The sequence below is a fragment of the Miscanthus floridulus genome, chromosome 13 (genome assembly GCF_019320115.1).
Source record: "Miscanthus floridulus cultivar M001 chromosome 13, ASM1932011v1, whole genome shotgun sequence".
Taxonomy (NCBI): domain Eukaryota; kingdom Viridiplantae; phylum Streptophyta; class Magnoliopsida; order Poales; family Poaceae; genus Miscanthus; species Miscanthus floridulus.
In genome coordinates, this window is record NC_089592.1 from 69222748 (window position 1) to 69243367 (window position 20620).

Consider the following 20620-nt stretch of genomic DNA (forward strand, 5'->3'; position numbering starts at 1 on the left):
AGAGAAAAATAAATATAAGGGGTTAAATGAAAAATACGTGCCACGCTAGCAATGCCATGTCAGCCAGAAATATTCACATGGTAAGTATAAACCTGCGGTGCAACACCTAGCAAGTTTAGGGACCCAAAAATATATTTTCAAAGTTTATGAACCTATGTGACACACGCTTACAAGTTTGAGGGCCGCCGGTGCATTTAACTCTAATTTAATTATTAGAGGAGAATGAATGGGTGGTGTTGGTCTGTTGGAGCATGAACTGATGGGGTAGTGACCCAAAATATACGGACTTGTATCCTGATGATCTTAGAGCACTAATAATCCCATTCTAATAACTAATAAAATGAATGAAAATTTTCTCCACAAGCATGTTCACTCCATTGATAACCAACGTCGATTGTGCAAGTGCTACTCGCGTGTGCGATCAGGCGCAGCGCCGTGTGTGCGCTGTTGAGAGCCTTACCTATATATTGATATCCAGCCCACACAGAAGCAGCTGAAACGCCGAGGCCGGTCGCAAGCCCGCAACGTGCAGCTGAAAAGAACGAAATGCCTGCAAAGCAAAATCCCCTGGCTTGTCAGTCATGTCGCTGCTGGAGGCGATCAGCAATTCGGCAGAGAACATATATACTCCGTGCCGAAAGTCAATGTGCCTGAGGACTGGAAGTCAAGGACCTGGATAGCGAAGCGAACGGGGCCTATGAGTGATAACAAACAACATTTTTCTCTTATAGACACTCTTATCTTATAATTCGTACTTTTCAGCTTGTTTGTTTAGTCGGAATAGTATTTTTCTCCTACAACAAATCAGCCAAAACAACATTTCGATTTGTTTTTTTAACGAAACGGGGGCCTATAAGTGGTAACAAACAGGCCATGGATTGTGTAAGGTTCCGTGCCTCCCCCCGCGTTTCGTAGACGTATAAGCTGCAATAGATGCAATCAACCCTGTTCACTGTTTGTTTGGCACCACTTCTCCTCTAAACACTGCTTGGAAGGAATCGAGAGAGAAACTAAACGGATATCTAAGCGTTTGGTAGGCTGGATATCTGACTGTCCATCTTCTTCCCTCTACACGGTCATGCTACACAATGCCTATACTGCATCCGCCGCTGAAGGACACGTGCTTTTTGCAACAAACTTTGGTGATGGGTGCATTTTACACTCATAGGCCATATTCGCATTGCTGAAAAGCCATAGTTGAAAGTACTGTTCGTTGATTTGTTATAAAAGAAAAATACTATTGGTTCGTTAAAATAGTACGACTCATAAGCGAACAAGACCGAGACTGTATCTGCAACTACAAACTTGGCGGCGCGCGATCACATGCCTCCCCGCGTGAGGACTGAGAGCGGAGCAAGGACGTGCCTGCGGACCTAGAATCTTACCAAAAGGTTTGGCCAAGTCGGCGAGCCCCCTCGTTCGTCTGTGCCAGTCTGCCAGTGAAGCGTGGAACCGTGCACGCGAGCAGAGTTCTTGGAGCACCCGACACGGGCAGCCCGTTCGCACAAGACACCTTGCACGTCGTGACGTCGTCCATCGGACCGGAGCCGGACCCGTTCGCGGCAGCACGCGCGCCAGCCGCCAGACATCTCCGCGACGTGCGAAATGTTTTCCTTCGCGCGGCGCCGCCCACCAGCAACCACAAGGGGAAAAAAAAAACATTGGTTGGCCAACCCCGCCCTGCCACTGCCAGCCAGGGACCCGGGCCCACACCTGACCGCCGCGCCGCCACCATGTCGGGCCCAGGCGTAAGTGAGAGGTCAGGCCTCAGGCGGCGCGGGGATCACATCCGATCCGATTGCTCTCGCCGCGGCGGTTCGCGCTGCCAGCTCGGATAGGGGGGGATTGAGAGAGTTCGCTCAGCCCGCGAAGGGAAGGAAGCTGCCACCGGCGTCGTCCGGTGGTTAAGAGACGCCTCTCCGGCCCACTTCCCCTCTTCTTTCTCTTCCACTTCCCAACCACTCCCTCCGCGTCGATCGATCCGTCTCGTACTCTCGTCTAGGAAGCAGCTCGACGACATAGAGCCAAACCAAGGAAGGGACGGTTCGCGGGGGGAAGCAGAGCAGGAGCGGAGCTGACGCGGCGGCAGCGAGACGGCGGGGAGGCATGGACGGGCACGGCGGCGGGGCCGGTAAGCTGACACGGACGCCGTCGTCGCTGCTCCGGTCGCCGACCGTCCGCGCGGGCCCAGGCGCCGCGTCCTTCCACGCGCTGGACGACCCGGAGCCCGACGACAAGAAGGCGCAGGCGCCGCTGCTGGGCAAGCCCCGGGCGCTGCTCCGCCGGGCCGCCCACCACCGGCTCCGCCCCGGCCCGGCGCAGTCTGCGCTGCTCCTCCTCCTCCTCCCGGTCCTCGCGCTCGCCGCGCTGCTCCTGCGCGGCGGGGGCCACCACCTCGCCCTCCTGGCGGCCGCGGCGGGGCTCGCGCTGGCCGCCGCGGCCGCCGTCGCGCGGCTCCGCGGCGGCGGCGCCCGGGGCCCGCGCGCGCCCCCGGCGCTCGCGGCCTCCGTGCAGTGGTTCATCGGCGAGGGCGACGCCGAGGAGCAGCAGCAGCAGCAGCGGGACAAGAAGGGGAGGCCGGGCGCGGCGGAGGTGCGGGAGGGCGTCGAGTTCTACAGCAATGGGGACCGCTACGAGGGGGAGTTCCACGGGGGCCGCTGCAGCGGCAGCGGCGTGTACAGCTTCTTCGGCAAGGGCAAGTACGAGGGCGACTGGGTGGACGGCAAGTACGACGGCCACGGCGTCGAGAGCTGGGCGCGCGGCAGCCGGTACCGCGGCCAGTACCGGCAGGGCCTCCGCCACGGCCACGGCGTCTACCGGTTCTACAGCGGCGACTGCTACGCCGGCGAGTGGGCTGGTGGCCAGAGCCACGGCATCGGCGCCCAGACCTGCTCCGACGGCAGCACGTACGCCGGTGAGTTCAAGGGTGGCGTCAAGCACGGCCTCGGCTGCTACCATTTCAGGTGAACACCGTGACATTGCTTGCAGATATCCCATCTTTTGGTGCCCAATCAAATCGATACCATTGCATTGTCGCAAAGTGTTCCATTATTGCTAATTCTTGTTCTGTCAACGAAATCGTCTGCAGGAATGGCGATCGGTATGCAGGGGAGTACTTTGGAGACAAGATCCACGGTTTCGGTGTGTACAGCTTCGCCAATGGACACAGCTACGAGGGCTCTTGGCACGAAGGAAAGAAACAGGGGTTCGGGATGTACGCGTTTCGGAATGGGGATGAACGAGCGGGGGAGTGGGATTCTGGAGTTCTGAAGAACTCCTTGCCTCTGTCAGACCCAGCTGTTCAGCGTGCCCTACAGGTATTCACAACAATTCCCCATGTGTACCCATCGATAATCGATACGCCTCCTTGCTTCAGGAACTCACATTGTTTGTTTCATTGTGCAACTAGGCTGCACGAAGGGCTGCAGACTGCGCCTTCCGCCTCCCAAGAGTAGAAGAGCAGGTGAACAAGGCCGTCATGGCTGCAAACAGGGCGGCCACAGCTGCCCGTGTCGCCGCGATCAAGGCAGTGCAGAATAGGATAGATGGCAAGCTCTGTTTCATCGACGTGTGAAGTGAGTTCCAAGAATTGTGCCCTTCACTTGTAAGCTGTATATTAGAGTAGCCAAGAGCGGCAATAACTAGTTGCTGAGGTTCGCGACCAGGAGCAGCACTGCTGCTCCGTGTTGGAGAGATCAATCAGTATGGTTGGCGGCAGCCACCAAAGGGCTGAGCTGCTGCTGTTTTCATCAAGAGTTTGTTCACGTCGTGCTGGAATGGATCGCTGAGAGCAAGGTCACCTGTTCTGTTCCTCTTCCTCCTTGTGCAGACTGTAAGTTGTAGATAGCTCCATGCCTCCTCCATCCATGTGCTACCAATGGTGGTCGGTGGAGATGATCTATGTGTCAGTGCCTTTCTATTTTTTGCTGCGCCCTGTACTGTAAGTGCATTGTACATGTACTACCGTGTTCTCTTGCTCGGATCAAATGTTCTTCCAGTGGCCAATCTTGCCGGTTTGAACTTGTGGCGCCATGTGCAGGGATTCTCCATTTGTTAATCGTACTTGAGGAGGCATATGGGTGATTATAATCTCTTCTGGCACCACTGGCCCCCCTTTGCTGCCATATCATGCAGCCTCTGATCTGCTGATCCATCCCCTGCACCTGGGCTACCTGCATCTTTTTGGACACTTTCAATATCTCCGCAGATTATGACATCTTTGGGTCCACTTGGCTGCTCCAAGTTCTTGTACTAGAGGCATGAATAAATGAAACCTGCAAATGTTTGAGGTAACAAATGCGTTGCTGTACAATGGACCAGTCGCAGCCTTTCAATTTCATCGAGTCGGGAAAGCAAGTGCAGGAGTGAAAATTTGTGTGGCGTCAGTTCCAGTTCTATTCCAGGTTCCAGTTCCACTACTGGGAAATCTTCCTTTTGCCGTGCACTGATAGTGATAGGACAGAAGTCCCAACAATTTCGGTCTGGACGCTTGTTCTTGTCGAGGTTCTTGTTGTGGTGATATGGTAAAATTGGGCACCAAATGCTTTTGGCGTGTAAAAATGTTCAGTACCATAAGCGAAGTTCGTGCCTTCATGGCCTAGAAGTTTTCTAGGTAGAATTTTGCCTTAAGTAGATAAGAAAGTTCAGCAATGGACTTAAGGATCATGCCACAAAATGAAAACCAGTTCAGTTCACCCAGTACAACAGTTGACGTAATAGACACGGTGGAGTTGAAGTAGACACTCCAAGTGGCTGCTTGTGTCCTATTGTGGATGGCTCCTGTTAGAGCGACTCAAGAGACACGATTAAATTAGATGCTAAATTATAAGATTTAGACGCTACGTAAAATAGAAAGCTCATCTAAAATATAGAGTTTTAGAACAGCCTAGCTAAATTGAAAAACATATATAGCAATCAGGACTCGTTAGGAAAATATGGCCAACGAGAATGGTGGAATACCCAGCTGGAAAAAATAGAAAACAATATAAACAAACTGTTGGAATGTTTTTTTTTTTTTGAGCACAACAACTATAAATGGCTTCACAAGTATATTTACCTAGACTGTTGGAGTTGCTCTTAGGTTTTCACTTTGTTGGATAAGATGACCTAGTATTATTCCTCCTAAAACTTTTGTTTTACCTGAAACTCTTTTTTTTTACCTGAAGCTCTCTTTTTTTTATTGAGTCATCTGTCAACGTCTTCTGCTCTTTCGAGACAGGTGATGAAATTGTCTGTTTGTGTTGAACTTGAATGCTGCGAGATCTTGCATCGTGGAAACGCGGCCTGTTCAGCTGGGTTTATATGATCGTACGATCGTGGATTATAAATTAGAGTAGTATTTTTCTTTCACACTAAACCAGTCAAACCAGCCAGCAGTAAATAATCCACGATCGTTTACGACGAAACGAACAGATGTTGTGTGCTCTGACCCATTCACAACACCTTGCCGTGCCATCGTAACTTCTCGTGAGCAGGACCTGCTTAGTACTCCAAAACAACGCATGTTTTCCGATAATTAGATCTGTTTCTGCCCCTTTCGCAGCATCGACAGATCGACTTGCCCTGCTACTGTTGCATGTGCGCATGGCGATGGCGTGCTGCTGGCTGCTGGCTGCTGCTCTGCACTCTGCACTCTGCATCTCTGGTTTTCCGCTGCCTCCTGCGAGCAAAAAGGTGCGCGCATCGAAACTGAAAAGAACTAGTACACACGCTTGGCGAGTCCAGTATCACAGAAGTGGTCTACACAGTACTATTATATCACAAAAATGGTTGTCTGCAGGCAGCAGCACACGAGCCACTGCAGGCCAAACCGGGTGTGACGCAGGCATGGCTTTGTCGAGCTAATCTAATATAAGGGAAAAGTCTCGTACTTTGACGTGTCCAGCCGGCGCGCTTGTTTTTTCCAAATTAAACTTTGCGGCGATAAGAGGAGGCCCATGCCCATCACGGTGACATGGCGATTGCAGGATCAAGCAAGCCCTGGGAAGGCGACGTCTCAAGAGGGGCGATAAGCACCGGGCGATCACTCGTGGCACCACCGGCAGCCGGCTTCCGTTGATACGTCTCGTCCCTGGGCCAAATCCTTCCACTTCAAATTTTTGTTTTCATATTGCTCTCCACTCTTGCGCGAGAAGCTACTGACGCAGTGCCGCCATTAGACACGTTCCCCCTGCTTGCATATTCAACGCCGTCGCTGTTGGACCAGGTTGCTGGCTCTGCACATGGTGACCAACGTGTTGTTAACACTTGAAAATGCCCCCAAAGCTGACTTCTTTATGGGTGTGTTTGGTTCGTGTTTAAGGACGACCTGGCTAGCCAACTAGGCCAAGATATCTGTAGCTAGCCTGGCTCCCACAATGCAAGAGGCTCTTGTTTGGTTTACCTGTAATAGTGAAGTTAGGCTTGCCTAGATCTTGTTTGATTACTTGCTTACCTTGGATTCCCTCATCTCTTCTTGTGAAGGTGTCTTTTAGCTCAAATCACCTCCCGTCACCACCAACTGTTCATCCTCTCCTTCGTGCCCATCCCCATCTGATGGGGCTACGACCGGTGGGGGCAGAGGCACGTTAGCCGGTGCGAGTGATGTGCGGGACCGGATAGGGTGTGGAGGCGGCGAGGTGCGGTGGCACTCGAGCGCGAAAAAAGATGGAGGAGCCAGGATGGTGGTCGAGGGAGATGTGAGTGCAGAGATGAGGGGAGCGCTGGCACAAGCTGCCTAGGCGGAAACGCCCACCCGCTTCGTTTTCACCAAGTCTAGGCTAAGTGCTCATAGATGGCTAGTTAGGGCCTGACTTGGAGGCTTGTTCAAGCAACCAAGTAGGCCCAAGTTGGCTTCGTGGAGCCTGGACAGGGGGAAGCCAGAGAACCAAATAGCCCCTATCATGCAGGATAGTTTGGTGATGGAAAACTAAATTTGGGGAAAAATATCGAATTCCATACCATCCATAGTGTTGCTAGTTTATCGCCTTGGCTGCAATATCATTGTGAACCACAAACCTGAATTCGCATGCTAGGACGTTTTAGGCGCTACGCATCTTGTAGACCCTCTATGGCGCTTGTAAGAAGCGTGTCGTTTGTATGGTTAAATGCCATGTTTGCTTGAACTTATCAGCCATGGTATAGTGTTTTTCTCTCATAACAAATCAGCGAACAGTACTGTTTAGCTTGGCTTTTCAGCGAAGAAGAACTGTCGGGGACCAATACTAGGGTACCCGAAGAGGAGGAGCTAATGGCCATCGACATTGATTCATCCGAGCAGTCAAGAGCGCGACTATAGCTCCAACCGCCCCCAGGTGCGCGAGCTCCGCCTCGTCCGACCCCGAGGCCACGGGCTCCGCCTCGCCCGACCCCAAGGTCACGGGCCCCGTCTCGCCCAACCTCAAGGCTGCGGGCTCCTGCCTCGCTCGACCCTGAGGCCGCGGGCTCCGCCTCGCCCGACCTCAAGGCCACGGGCTCCGCCTCGCCTGACCCTTGGGTTTGTGCTCCGCCTCGCCCAACCCCTCGGGTGCGGGCTCTGTCTCGCCCGATGGGGTCCATACCGCCGCCAACCACTACAGGTCCAGGCGTATAGGCCTGGGTCAAAACTCTGACACCAAGGAAGAGACCAGCACGCCCCGATGTAACTCGTGGCCATGACAGGTCATACCTAAGGATTCACATCAAGAATAGCGTCGGGCGTGCAATGTACAATTCCCACACCCTCCTGAATGTATGTTTCATTTACATTCCAATGCATTTTTGTGCAATGTACAAGGATATGAGGTGTTTATTTAAGTAACCTACAAATATAAAAGGGGCTCTTGCGTTTGTACCCTTGTTTTATATCGAAATTGTGATTTTGCCCTTGTTTTTTTTGACTTTGTGAATTTACCCCTACTGTGACATTCACGAAGCACCAGTTTGCCCCTGCTCCGTCATCCACCCCTAACGGTGTTAAACTTTGTACAAAAGGACATGAATGCCCATGCGATTTTGCCCCTGTTTGTTATGCCTAATTGTGATTTTACCCTGATTTGGAATTAAACTTTTTTATTGTATGCTGACAATTGATTAAATTTGGTCAAACATATTTGGCACAACTTGCAATTATTTGAATTCAGATTTAATATTGATAAATATTCAAAATTTTGGCAGCACCTTTGCTATATTTTTGGCCTTGAGTTTGGAGCCCCAACAAACATAAACCTTGCTGTATGGAGTTCTAGAAGCAAAACTCAGGTTGTACAGGTTGTAGTACCACAGCTTGCATCCGAAGTCATACACATATGCGACACAGTAGCATTTGCTGAGATAGGCTTGCTTACAATCCTCATCACTTCTTGCTAAATCATTCTGAGAATCATAAGGGAGCCCCTGCAGCTTGTCCAGCAGGATAAAAGAGTCGTCATGTTCTGTCTGGCCATTCGTCTCGCAGCTCAATGGAAGAGATCTCGGTCTCGAGCAACCAGTAGCAAAGGATCCGAGGTTCCACTCAGCTGGATAGGAAGGCTCAAATCCATCGACGCAATCGCATTTGCCATTGCTTGTGCAAGCATCGAAATTGCCACAGAAGAAGCCACTGTTTTTGCAATCTGAAGGGAAGGTCCAATGAGGTACCCAACCACTGCTATTGGCCGCTGCAGAATCCTCTGACCACCGCATCAAGCTGACTTGCCCCAGGAGGAACTGCAAGAACTCGGTCAGATTAGGGCTGTCCGGAGGATTCAGCACCAGTGAGTTGCCATTGTCTTGTGATGTCACCATCCCATCCAGGAAGGTCCCAAGGCTAGGATGCCCATCGGTGGTGAGCACGAACCCGTTCCTCCTGCTCCGGTCGACCCCAACGCTGCCATTGTGCAAGTAACTCTTGTACGTCAAGGAGACGTTGGCTCCCGTGTCGCCGGCGAGCCTGAGCCTGGTGCCGGGGAGCAGTGAGTCGCCGGGGGAATCGAAGCTCTGCCACAGCACCCGCGAGGCGTTGGCCTGGTCCCTCACCACCATGTTGTCGTCGCCAAGAAGCACCGCGGCCGCGGCAGGAGGCGGTGGCCCGGCCCCCGCCACGGGCGAACACCAGCGGGTAGACCCGGCCTCCGTGATGCACAGGCTGCCGGCGAAGACCTCCAGCGCCGCGGCGAAGAGGTCAGAGATGCCGACCCTGTCCCCGACCCAGAACGTGGGGCTGGTGCTCGGCATCCTCTTGAAGCGGACGCCCAGGAAGCGGTGGATGCCGGCGCCCGGGGCGAAGAATCCCAGCTCAAAGTCGCCGTTCTTGGACACGTGTGTCTGGTTCCCGGAGATGCCCATGCCGGGGAGGATGGTGTCCGTCGCCGAAGTAGCGACGACCAGCAGGAGGAAAGGAGGAAGAAGATGAGGAAGGTGGGCGGCACGCACCCGCGAGGCCCCAACGCTCCGCCTGCCTGCCCTGATGCCGCTATCCTAGAGGTGCCCGACTGGAGCATCAGATGGTGCGGCCGCGACCCTGTGGGGCGGGGGACGGGGCGGCGGCCGAGGCCCCCAGCCGCGCCGCAGCGGGCGCGAGCCGGGGGGAGGGGTTGGGGCGGAGCCCGCCACAGGACACACGGCGCCCCAGCCACTGTGGGCGCAAGCCTGGGGAGGAGCGGGGCGGAGTGAGGATGAGCTGCGCTGCTGCCAGTAGTCGCGCCGCCGCCGGTACTCCCCAAACCCTAACACACAAGCCGCGCGCGCCGGAGTGTGGCGGAGGGAGGAGGAGACGCGCCGGGGGGGGGGGGGGAGCGGGAAGGAGGGAGGAGGAGCTGCGCCGCCGCCGGTAGCTGCGCCGCTGCCAGGCCGTGAAACCTTCTGCAAGCCGCGACTTCTCGTCGAGAACGGGTCAAGCGAACGGGTGAGAAAGGAGAAAGGGACTGAGGGGTATCGTTGTCTTTTCATGTAGATGTCTTTTTTTTTTCTACCATTTAATCCAAGCATTTTAGACGGTGTTACAAAGCAGGGGTAGACGTTAGCTTCGTTCGAAAAAAGCGAGGGTAAAATCATAAAGTTAAAACAAGAGGGGCAAAATCACAATTGGAGTATTGAACAAGGGCAAGAACGCTATTTTCCTAATATAAAATGTAGGAAAGTATTATCTCGTGGATTCAGGATATCCTAATAAAAATGGGTATCTTGCACCATTAAAGGGACAAACAGAGCCGGTCCTGAGGGTGGGCAGGGTGTGCCACTGACCTAGGCCTCAGATTTAGGTGGGCCTCAACCCATATAGTAGATTAGTACTAGTATTAGTATAGGCCATTAGTTTATACGTTGTATAAGCAGTGTAACGTACGTGGGCTTCTATAGGCTGTAGCCCAATATAGCAAGCGCAGGTCTAGGAAGGCTTTGCCTTCGACACTTTCCAGTTTCCATTCAGAGTTTGGCGACTTGTGAACTCGTCAACGTGAAGGTAATCGAGCAGATCAACAATTCTTAGGGCCTATTCGATCCCAATTTCTATCATCCTCATCCGTGATCCAGTTCGCAGCCGCATCAGTCCATCAATCATCACGGGATCGCCCCACGGCAGAGAACAGAGAGGATCACATCCATAAGCACCGTTCGGTTGATATTCGATATATGTTTTTTAGTGCATCGAATATTATCTTCTAAATTTATGTGTATTTGGGAGACTATATGTATAAATAGAAATATATATAAATATTTGTAGAGAGTGGACTATAGGCCTCTATATTAGTTCTCGACCTAGGCCTAGAAAAACTCACGACCGGCACTGGGGACAAAGATACCATGTTTTTTCGAATGGCAACACAGTCGTACTCCGGTGGGATTGAAGGCATCAGAAGAATTTACTATGCCAATACCAATCGACATATTCGCGTACAGGAAATCATATGGGTAGCACGCGAGATACAAGAATTATACTGGTTAAGGCACGTGCAGTTTGAAGTAGCTCTCTTCGTATAATAAAATAATAACATTTATGATATTAAACAAGTAACATTAGTTTCTTTATTGATTATATTTTTATAGTATACATATTATATTTTTTTTCTAATTCTCTCTATAACTTTGATCAAATTTGAGATATTTTGACTCTTAAAAAAATTAGATCGAAGTACTTATGATTTAGGACGGAATGAGTACATATATCGTCATCTGCTATAACAAGGTATCGAAATGTGATATAAATGTGATGCATTATACTAGTAATAATCATAGAGCTTGGGGCGGAAAATGCTGATGTCTCTGTTGTTCACCTCCTGGAGCGGCCTCGCGTTCATCGTATTTCCCTGCAGGTAAGAACACGCAACAAAGGGACTTTAATCAGCTTAGTGCTCGTTTAGTTTCAAAAAAGTTTACCAAAAAGTGCTACAATAGCCATCACATCGAATCTTGCGATACGTGCATGGAACATTAAATGTAGACGAAAAAAAAACTAATTACACAGTTTGGTTGGAAATCAGCGAGACAAACGTTTTAAGCCTAATTAGTCTATGATTAAACACTAATTGCCAAATAAAAACGAAAGTGCTACAGTAGCCAAATTCTCAAATTTCCCGAACTAAACACACCCTTACAAGAACCAAAACCAGCGTGCGTTCATACTGGCTTTTGGTCAGAGGCGTGTGGAAATTAGTTATGGAGATGAACTCTTACGTCTTGCAGCGCATCCCTGAGAAGCTTCACCTGGTCCTTGGCCACGGGGCTAATCTGCACACAAAGCATGCACTTGAAAGCTTAGCTTGAGGAAACGCCAGTAACAGCTAGCTTCCCTCGCCAACGCCACCCCGGCCGGTGAAGCAAACAAGAGCCGGAGCGTATGTACCTTGTTGACGACGGTCCAGACGATCCCCTCGGTGCAGGGCGGCGTGGTGAGCGAGCCCATGTAGCGGTAGTACACGCTGCCGATGCTGCGCGCACCGTTGGGGTCTACAACCCCGATGTCCTTCGGCTGGTCCTTCGTGTTCTCGATGCTCCTGATGGAGGGCTCTAGCCAGAGTAGGAACGGGTCCTTGATGGCGCCGATCTCGTAGAGGATGCCGATCACCGCCGTCTTGTTCGCGGAGGTCTGGTGCACCAGGTGCAGCTCCAGGTCGTACCTGCGTGCGAGCGAGCGCGCGTCTCGGAGCCTTTACATTAGTACCGTTTGCTCTCGTCTCTTTAGGAGTAGATTGACACCCTCACCTGCGGCCGGCGATGGTGTGCTCGCTGGGCGTGTGCCAGTGCAGCTGCTTGAGGTTGTACGTCGTGCCGTTGATCACCAGGCTCCCGGCGTCGCCATTGAAGCTCACCTGCATGCAAGCAACCAGCAGCCGGTGGCGTCATCAGCGACCCAGAGTCCTCAATATATGTAGTCCCTATTCCTAATAGATTGACGGAATATATCATAGGAGTATGTGTGCTAGGTACTGGTAGTGCTGCTGGCTGGTTAATTAGCTGCCTATCTACTAGCCGCCGGCCGGCCGGTACGGTGTCCCGATCTCAGCAAAGTCACGTACCATGACGTAGTGGCCGGTGTTGACGATGGTGGCCTCGGCGGGGCGGTAGGAGGTGATGAGGTAGCCCAGGGATTGCACCAGCTTGGCACACTCGTCGGAGAGGTCGATGGGGGACTGCATCCGCCCCACGCTGCAGTTGGCCCACTCCGCCTTGATCTTACCCCAGTTTTCCGGGCCGTTATCCGCGCCCGGGATGTAGCTGAAGTCCTCATCCTCTGCAACCAACAAAATGCGTGCTCCCTCCAGTCAAATACGTGTACGTGGACAGGTGCAGCACGAAATGCTACCTCACGGCATGCAGACGGTCGAACAGCTCGCCTGTTTCTGCCTGCGCTCTGGCGCCCGGGACGGCGGCGGAGAGCAGCAGCGCCGCGGCGAGGAGCGCCCCGACGGCAGCGTGGCGACCGGGACCCATGCTAGTAGCTGTCCTTTGTGCGCCGCTTGTTTCTGTGGTCGTTGTAGGTTTGGGAGGGGTAGGGAGGCCGGCATGGTATGGTATATAACACACGCGAGCGAGGCGGGCAGGGAGGAGCTGATGAAGGCCGGTGATCGCGTCAAACAAACCTGTGCATTCGGTAACTTGTCAATGCATGCAACTTGACGTTCACGGCAAAACCGAAGCGAAAAGGTCCTCACCAGGCTCCCGGCGTCTCGCCATTGAAGCTCACCTGCATGCAAGCAACCAGCAGCCGGTGGCGTCATCAGCGACCCAGAGTCCTCAATATATGTAGTCCCTATTCCTATACTAATTGATCGACGGAATATATCATAGGAGTATGTGTGCTAGCTCCTGGTATTGGCCTGTTCGGTAAACAACTGCTGGTTGGTTAGGTATGAGAGAAAAACACTATTCTAACTGTAAATTTACGATCGTTTACGACGAAGCGAACAAGGCCGGTTAATTAGCTGCCTATCTACTAGCCGCCGGCCGGCCGGTACGGTGTCCCGATCTCAGCAAAGTCACGTAGCATGACGTAGTGGCCGGTGTTGACGATGGTGGCCTCGGCGGGGCGGTAGGAGGTGATGAGGTGTCCCGAATTCCATACCATCCATAGCGTTGCTAGTTTATCGCCTTGGCTGCAATATCATTGTGAACCACAAACCTGAATTCGCATGCTAGGGCACTACGCATCTTGTAGACCCTCTATGGCGCTTGCAAGAAGCGTGTCGCTTGTATAGTTAAAGGTCCTGTTTGCTTGAACTTATTAACCATGGAACCGTGTTTTTTCTCTCACAATAAATCAGCGAACAGTACTTTTCGGCCTGGCTTTTCAGCGACGCGAATAGGGCCAAATCTTCTACTTAATTATAATGATGTGTAAATCTTTTAAGTATTGGAGAGAAAATATAGGCTTTTCCTCCGGAATTTAATATAGATCTTCTTTTGAAAGATTATCACGGCTGTGTTTGTAGAGGGAGAAAAACTTTTTTCCTTTGAGGCTTTCATTCAACGCTCGAAAAGGCAGTCATCATAAACTGTCTTAGTTGGTCCAAGTGATTTGCCGGTCAAACTAAAACACTACCAAACCTTTCTTCTGCTGTTCTGCTTTCACCATCCATCTACTGACTGAACCCAGCACAAGAAAATTTGAAGGAGACCTGGATAATGGATTGTGATCTGCGAGACCAGTGTAAACCCTCACGGCCACGGGATGAACTGATGGACTCCGCTGAGTCAGGTATATGACGAACGGCTTTTGTAATAAAGAAGCAAAACACCCTGCCAGTATGCGCCCAGCCGCATAGTTACAGAGTTCAAAATTTCCAACTGTTCCAGTCTGTTTCTACCAAATCCATGACGTGGCACACGGATGAAAAGGGGCTCCATGCCATGCTTCCGTTTTGGAGGTAACCAAGGGACAAAGTGTTCCTGCAAAGTTGTTATGCTGCATTTTCAGGGGTCAAACCAGTCCACGAGGAATACACTGACGCGCCTTTTCCATGACAGGTTGCTCAGGGGAGAAATGCTTTTACCATGACACAATCCACTGCTTTGTAGAATTGTATAGTTGGTACACATGACAAGTAGCAATCATAAAGATATTCAAGACGAACTGAAACATATTGCATGGTTGTTGAATAATCTGTGAGCCACAAATCATCCAGATGACAACATAATAAAATAATTAAGTTTATACATCATGTTATAACCCACGGTTTTTTTTCTTCTATATTATATAAGTAAGAATATTATAAAGATGAAAGCGTTTCTTTCAGTTTGTTCTTTATTTCTTTTTTGTCCTGTTTTTTAACTTCTCAAAACTGGTCTTGTACCCACTGTATCTCCTATGCGATCTAGATTCACGTCCAACATATGTATAAGGTTCTGTGCAATATATGGGCATATCTGCTAGTAATCTCTACACTTAAAAAACTAATCAATTGCCTCGCTCCGCTGCCTAATCGCCCGCAGCAGGACAGCAGGAGGCACCTGACTTCGACACCGTGTCAGAGTCGGACGCCGCGCGTGCTGCGCATGTGCTCCTGCGTCAGCGGGCCGGTTCCGAGGAGGTCCCCGTGTCAGCGCTGCTTGCCCCGCTACAGTTCGTAGACCACGACTCGCCGTTGGTGAAGAAACTCAGCAGAGTCCGCGTCCGACGCAGCTACGAATCCACAACGGATGCAATATGGTTGGCGAACAGTCCAATAGCCTTCTATGTCGCCACCCACTCCTAATCACCACACCTTCTAACACCCCCCCCACCCCACCCCCAACCCCACCAATCTCCACATTAGTCATCTGTCCGTTTCTTTCTCGTTGTTTGTCGAATGCCGCTCGAGCTCGAGTTCCTCATCGTCTGCTCGGTGCCAGCCGACTGCCTCCCTCTCCACCGCGGCCTGCACCAGCGCTTGCCTTGCTCCCTCTCCACCCCCGGCCGTTTTGCTCCATCTCCGATTGGAAGCGACGAGCAATCTCTCTCACTGTTTCACCAGAACCACTGCTCGCGCGAGAGATCCGGTGGTGGTGGTGACTACGGCGCCGATTGCAGGAGTTGCGGGGGGGGGGGGGGGGGGGGGGGGGGGGGGCGCTCGTGGTAGGCGTAGTCGATCTGGTCGATGGTGGTGCTGGTACGGCTGCCTCCGGTGAACTCCACACGCCGGTGAGCCTCCATTTCGTAAGCAGCAAGTAGATGCTGCGTTTGAAAGTGCATGTTGCAAGAGTTTGTTTCAAGTGTTGCTGATGTTTCAAAGGTATGTTGCAAGTGTTTCATATAGATGTTGTAAAAGTAGATTGTGATGTTGCAATGGTTGTATACGTATGTCGCAAACGTCTATTCCTAATGTTTCATCTGTTTTTTCAGACATATGTTGCAAGAATGCTTATCTGGATGTTGCCTATGTTTCACACATATGTTGCAAATATTTCATCTAGATGTTGCGTATGTTTACAGTGGTTTCTAAGCGTTTTTGTAAGTGTTTCAGACGCATATTTGAAGTGTTTCATTTGTCTTCATACGTATGTTGCAAGTGTGGTATTTTGATATTTTAAAAGTAGATAGGGTGTTGCATCTACCTTCTCGCCTCTGTGTCACCTCATCTTCTGCTGCTTTGTATCCTTCTCAGACTACGAAGGGGGCGCGGTGGGAGCAGGGGATGGCGGCGCAGCGTGAGTGCGTGCTCTCCCCTTCTTTGTTACGCAGGCAGGGTAAAGATACCGCTTCATTGATATGTTAGTGCGAGCAGCCTGAGATCGGACTCATGTTGGTGAGCCGCGACGTCAGACCACGGATAGTGGATAGATCCTTACGTCATAGGTCCGGATGCTAGCATCTTCCATTAGTTAATTCCAAAACATTACGTCATAGGTCCGGATGCTAGCATCTTCCATTAGTTAATTCCAAAACAAAATAATCACGTACGGGCTAAGTGCCTGTGGCGTGCGAATCCAGCCACCTTACGCCGCCACTGATCGGCTGATGTCGTCCCCAACATCGCCGCCACCTCGTGCCGCATTCTCGGCACCCTCTGGCTTCCTCGTTCTCTACTCTACAACTTCTGTCTCCCTCGGTATCTGCTACGGCAACCTGTACTCCTGACCAACGATGAGTTGAGTTTGTGCAGAATGCATTCATACAGTTTACTGACTGCTTGATTTTGGGCTAGAACCTGCAGAACTTTCACATCATACCTCTTGCTTTGTAAAACAACAGCCTGTTCGGTTGGCTGATTCGTTTCGTTGCTGGTTCATGAAGAAGTACGGCTGGCTGGTTTGTGTGAGAGAAAAATACTGTTCCGGCTGAAAATTTACGATCGTTTACAACAAGCCACGGCCAAACGAACGGGCTGCAAATTATGTGAAAAAACTGTTTAATTGATATGTGGAGCTTTATCCGCTGAAGTTTTTTTGGTACCTAAAATTTCACACACAAGTGTCATCTGTTCTGCAATTCCAGGGGCTTCGAACTTTGGAGCTGAAATCATGGCAAATGTTTTACTAATGTAAAGCTGAAAATTCATACACCGAAGCCATCGAGATTCGTCCTCAGCCCTAGCAGCTGCCATGGAGGCCAACCAAACCTTCTGTGGTAGCACTGTATTTCAGATAAAAAAATACATTGTACATTGACCCTGTGAAGCCATCTACAATTGCTCACTGTGCACATCAATACCTGACACAGTGGCGCTTGATCTTGTCGATACAAGATCTCTCTCAGGGGTGTTGGATCCCGTGACTAAAAATTTAGAAGGTGTTACATGAGGGCGTAGCATGAGGTGTTTGGATACTAATAAAAAAATAAATTACAGAATCCGTCAGTACTCCACGAGACAAATTTATTAAGCCTTAATCAATCCGTTATTAGTACATGTTTACTGTAGCACCACATTATCAAATCGTGGACTAATTAGGCTTAAAAGTTTCGTCTCATAAATTAGTCACAAACTATATAATTAATTTTATAATTAATCTATATTTAATACTTTATGTATATGTCAAACATCTAATGAAACAGCAGTTTAGGAGGGGACACTCTAAGGCCTCGTTTAGATCGTGAAAAAAAGTGAACCCGATGAATAGTACCACTTTCGTCTTATTTGGTAAATATTGTCCAATCGTAGACCAACTAGGCTCAAAAGATTCATCTCGTGATTTCCAACTAAACTGTGTAATTAGTTATTTTTTTTACCTACATTTAATACTCCATGCAAGCGGCTAAAAATTGATGTGATGGAGAGAGAGTGAAAAAATTTGGAATTTGGAATGCATCTAAACGAGGCCTAAGTCTTGCACAGATGCAACAACGGAGGCCTGTGGAAGTTTTGAACCCATCAACACGCAGTACTTCATGGCGCGACGCCACCTTCCTTGCCGCCTGCTCCGCATCGGTTCCTCGTCTGACGGGACCTCCAACAACATGTGACTGAGGTCACAGTGACTCATTTTCTCTTACAAAATAATTGAAGAAATACGCATGTGGACCTATAAAATTACTAAACGTCAATTCATTGTCTCATTCAATTTATGACCCATGCAATGCACGGGTATATATCTAGTAAATAATTAAAATTCAGTCTCGTTTGATCCGTAGCCAAGCCAAAATTTGGACAACCATTTTCACCGTTCGAGTTTTGACCAAGTGCGCTATAGAAAAATTTTGGGACGCCAAATTTCCTAGGTACAGCCAAAAATTGTCTTGGCGTTGGAGCCTAGAACCAAACGTCACCTGACCATTTTGTGGATCTGCTGGTGCTCGAATTCACATTGAGGCAGGGTGAGTACAATCCTGTACTTATAAGTTGCTCATGTCAATTATTGACTCTGTCTATGTTCATAGATTATTCTTTTGTCAAATCAAACTACAAATAATTCAATAAAAAAGCAAGTGAGAACATTACGAACTTCAAAGTAGGTCTACCATCGTACACATATGACATATGCATCAGTGGCACTGTTATGAGAATCTAAGTATGGTACTTAAACAAGGGTTACACATATGAAAGATGGTTTAAGGTTCTTTATAGATGCTACAAAATAGTGTGAAGGAAAACGTACGCACGCCAACCCCTAAAAAGCTTGTATGGTGGTCGATGGCTATGGGTGGGTAGGCAGCATCCACAGTGCCTGATCACACGCCGGAGCTTCATCGAAGCCCTGCGCCTTGACCGCCGTTGGTTCTACCAAGTTGAATATCATCAAGCGTTTGTTCCATGGATAGAGCACATAAAGGCAATTCCGCTGCAGCCCGCACTCGTCCGCCGAGCAAGAAGCGCCGAAGTACCACGAAGACAGCAGGAACACCTGGTCACCGATGTCGTCGACCTGATACCACTCGCCCTTGACGAAATCCATCTTGTGAACACTGAATCCGTGGACGACGTCAAGACCAAGGCCGGACTTCAGGGAGACCATGTAGAGCTCTTGCTTAGACTCGACCATGAACATTTTCTGGAAACCCTTGGTCCCGGAAAAGGCGTCAGGGATCGCAATGGATCTGAACGATGGTGCAGGGCAGAACTCGAGCACGCCGATGACGCCTGGGGTGCAGCCTTCAAAGTAGAACCTGCCCTGGCACGCCGCTACTTGTGCATATGATTTCTTTCGCCGTGTGCCCGTCGAGATCTTGAGTTCCAATGTCGTATTCGTGGCTTGCCCATTCTTCACCGTCGATGCGACAGTACCAGATGACAGGGGCGTCGGTCTCGACTAGGAGCACGATGCAGCTGCTGTTGGTCTCCCGGCCTGGACCAGCTGGGTACTCGGATAGCAGGCAGGTGCTGTAGGTGGACAAGTTCTGTTCCGGCAGATGCGGCAGCGAGATCCTCCTCCTGGTTTCTGTAGGAGGGAGGGCTGTGAGGATCCAGCAGGTACGTGGTCGCCGACGAGGCGTCACGGACGAGTACCCAGCCCTGCGGGGTTGCCCGGCCAGCAATTGTTGTTGGTGAGCTCGGCTGCAGCCTCGACGTCAATGGCCTTCTTCTCCGAGATGTTGAAGAAGACGGGACGATCTGAACCTGCGACGTGCTTCAGTGCGAGGTAGGGCGCACGAGAAGCGACGTGGCTCAACGACGGCGTTTCCATGTTCGTCGTGATCCTGAAACTGAACCTGCAGGAGTATTACGTGCTGTGGATGCCTGAATAGATCTAGATCGATGAGGGAAAATTTGCGATGGCTGCTTCCTTTATATGTACCCGCCAAAACCGTGCGCACCTCGTCGACCGAATCGAAATTGAGATGTGGAATTGGAGTCGGCGACGGAGACCCTAGGAGGGGCGAGAGGGCGGCGGTTGAAGAGGTGGCTCCGTCTGTCTCTCACCCTCTCAGGCTTGTTGGGCCCGGCACTCAGACCTCTCCTCAACTTTTATGTGCGAAGACCAGATGGATTCCATCAAGCTCGTGGGCTTTTGCTCAAAAAAAGAAAGAAACAAGCTCGTGGGCTGCAAACGGCCACAATGGAAAAATGTTGGAAAAGTTCATATGATCTCCTCAACTTTTATGTGAAAACTAATTTGTCTTCCTTAATTGAAAAAATCTGATTTTTAGACTCCTTGTTTTAAAACGGCTTTGGCTAACGTGGCACCATGTCAACGGCAACAGAGATAAATTAGGCTTTTTACGATAGTTGAAAGAGACCAATTAGAGTTTATGAAAAATATAAAATATTTTTTTAAAAAAAGTTTAAATATTTTCCTAAAATAAATATGCATTTAAAATACTAAAATCTGATCGAATATTAGAAAATTCATAGGAAATTTGTTTTAATTCAATTTTTAAGCTATCAACTCTATGGGTCTCCGTGTCAGGGATAGTTAACTATTTACCACTTTACGGATGCCATCTATGTGATTATCATTATTAAATATGAATCTACATTTTTACCATTGAAGAGAGTAGATACTCCCACACTATATTCTTGTAATCGTTTCTGTTGACGTGGCAATGCTAAATTGAACCACGACGTGGAGAACAGCTTTGATGCCCTCAACAAGACATGCGAAAAGACAGAAATGCACCCGTCCATTCTTCTCCTCGGTCTTCTTTCTCTATCCATGCTATCGTCGCCACCCACGCCACGGTGCAGCAGTGACGAATCTATGATAAACTGTCGCCGGGGTCAGTACAGACCCAAGACCCAAACTTATAGCAACCTAACACCATGCATATAACATACATAAATATTAATAATGATGACATAATACAAAATTGTAGAGGAATGAAATTAGCAATATCATT

The 20620-nt window shown here is 50.0% G+C and overlaps 2 protein-coding genes and 1 pseudogene across 2 annotated transcripts; 1 reads left to right on the forward strand and 2 right to left on the reverse strand.

Annotated features, from left to right (window-relative positions):
• Positions 1 to 1809: 1809 nt before the first annotated feature.
• Positions 1810 to 4005, forward strand: LOC136500680 (uncharacterized). Its single transcript, XM_066496089.1, has 3 exons — positions 1810 to 2963; positions 3089 to 3317; positions 3410 to 4005. Exons 1-3 carry the CDS (start codon positions 2107 to 2109, stop codon positions 3572 to 3574), a joined length of 1251 nt encoding a protein of 416 aa, XP_066352186.1. The 5' UTR covers positions 1810 to 2106; the 3' UTR covers positions 3575 to 4005.
• Positions 4006 to 8118: 4113 nt separating this feature from the next.
• LOC136499974 (G-type lectin S-receptor-like serine/threonine-protein kinase At2g19130) lies at positions 8119 to 9437 on the reverse strand (annotated as a pseudogene).
• Positions 9438 to 10940: 1503 nt separating this feature from the next.
• Positions 10941 to 13163, reverse strand: LOC136501578 (bifunctional monodehydroascorbate reductase and carbonic anhydrase nectarin-3-like). Its single transcript, XM_066497093.1, has 7 exons — positions 13118 to 13163; positions 12768 to 13013; positions 12450 to 12664; positions 12136 to 12242; positions 11777 to 12050; positions 11608 to 11661; positions 10941 to 11240 (listed from the first exon to the last, which is right to left on the reverse strand). The coding sequence occupies exons 1-7, from the start codon at positions 13149 to 13151 to the stop codon at positions 11154 to 11156; spliced, it is 1017 nt and encodes a 338-aa protein (XP_066353190.1). The 5' UTR covers positions 13152 to 13163; the 3' UTR covers positions 10941 to 11153.
• Between the last annotated feature and the right edge of the window lie 7457 nt (positions 13164 to 20620).

Excerpts from the sequence above, each read along its gene's own strand:
- LOC136500680 (XM_066496089.1), top strand. The coding sequence starts at position 2,107 with ATGGACGGGCACGGCGGCGGGGCCGGTAAGCTGACACGGACGCCGTCG. Across the intron at positions 2,964-3,088 it reads CTCGGCTGCTACCATTTCAG|GAATGGCGATCGGTATGCAG; the intron begins GTGAACACCGTG and ends AATCGTCTGCAG. Across the intron at positions 3,318-3,409 it reads CTGTTCAGCGTGCCCTACAG|GCTGCACGAAGGGCTGCAGA; the intron begins GTATTCACAACA and ends TTGTGCAACTAG.
- LOC136501578 (XM_066497093.1), bottom strand. The coding sequence starts at position 13,151 with ATGACGCCACCGGCTGCTGGTTGCTTGCATGCAG. Across the intron at positions 12,051-12,135 it reads CACACCATCGCCGGCCGCAG|GTACGACCTGGAGCTGCACC; the intron begins GTGAGGGTGTCA and ends GCTCGCACGCAG. Across the intron at positions 11,662-11,776 it reads TCTGGACCGTCGTCAACAAG|ATTAGCCCCGTGGCCAAGGA; the intron begins GTACATACGCTC and ends CTTTGTGTGCAG.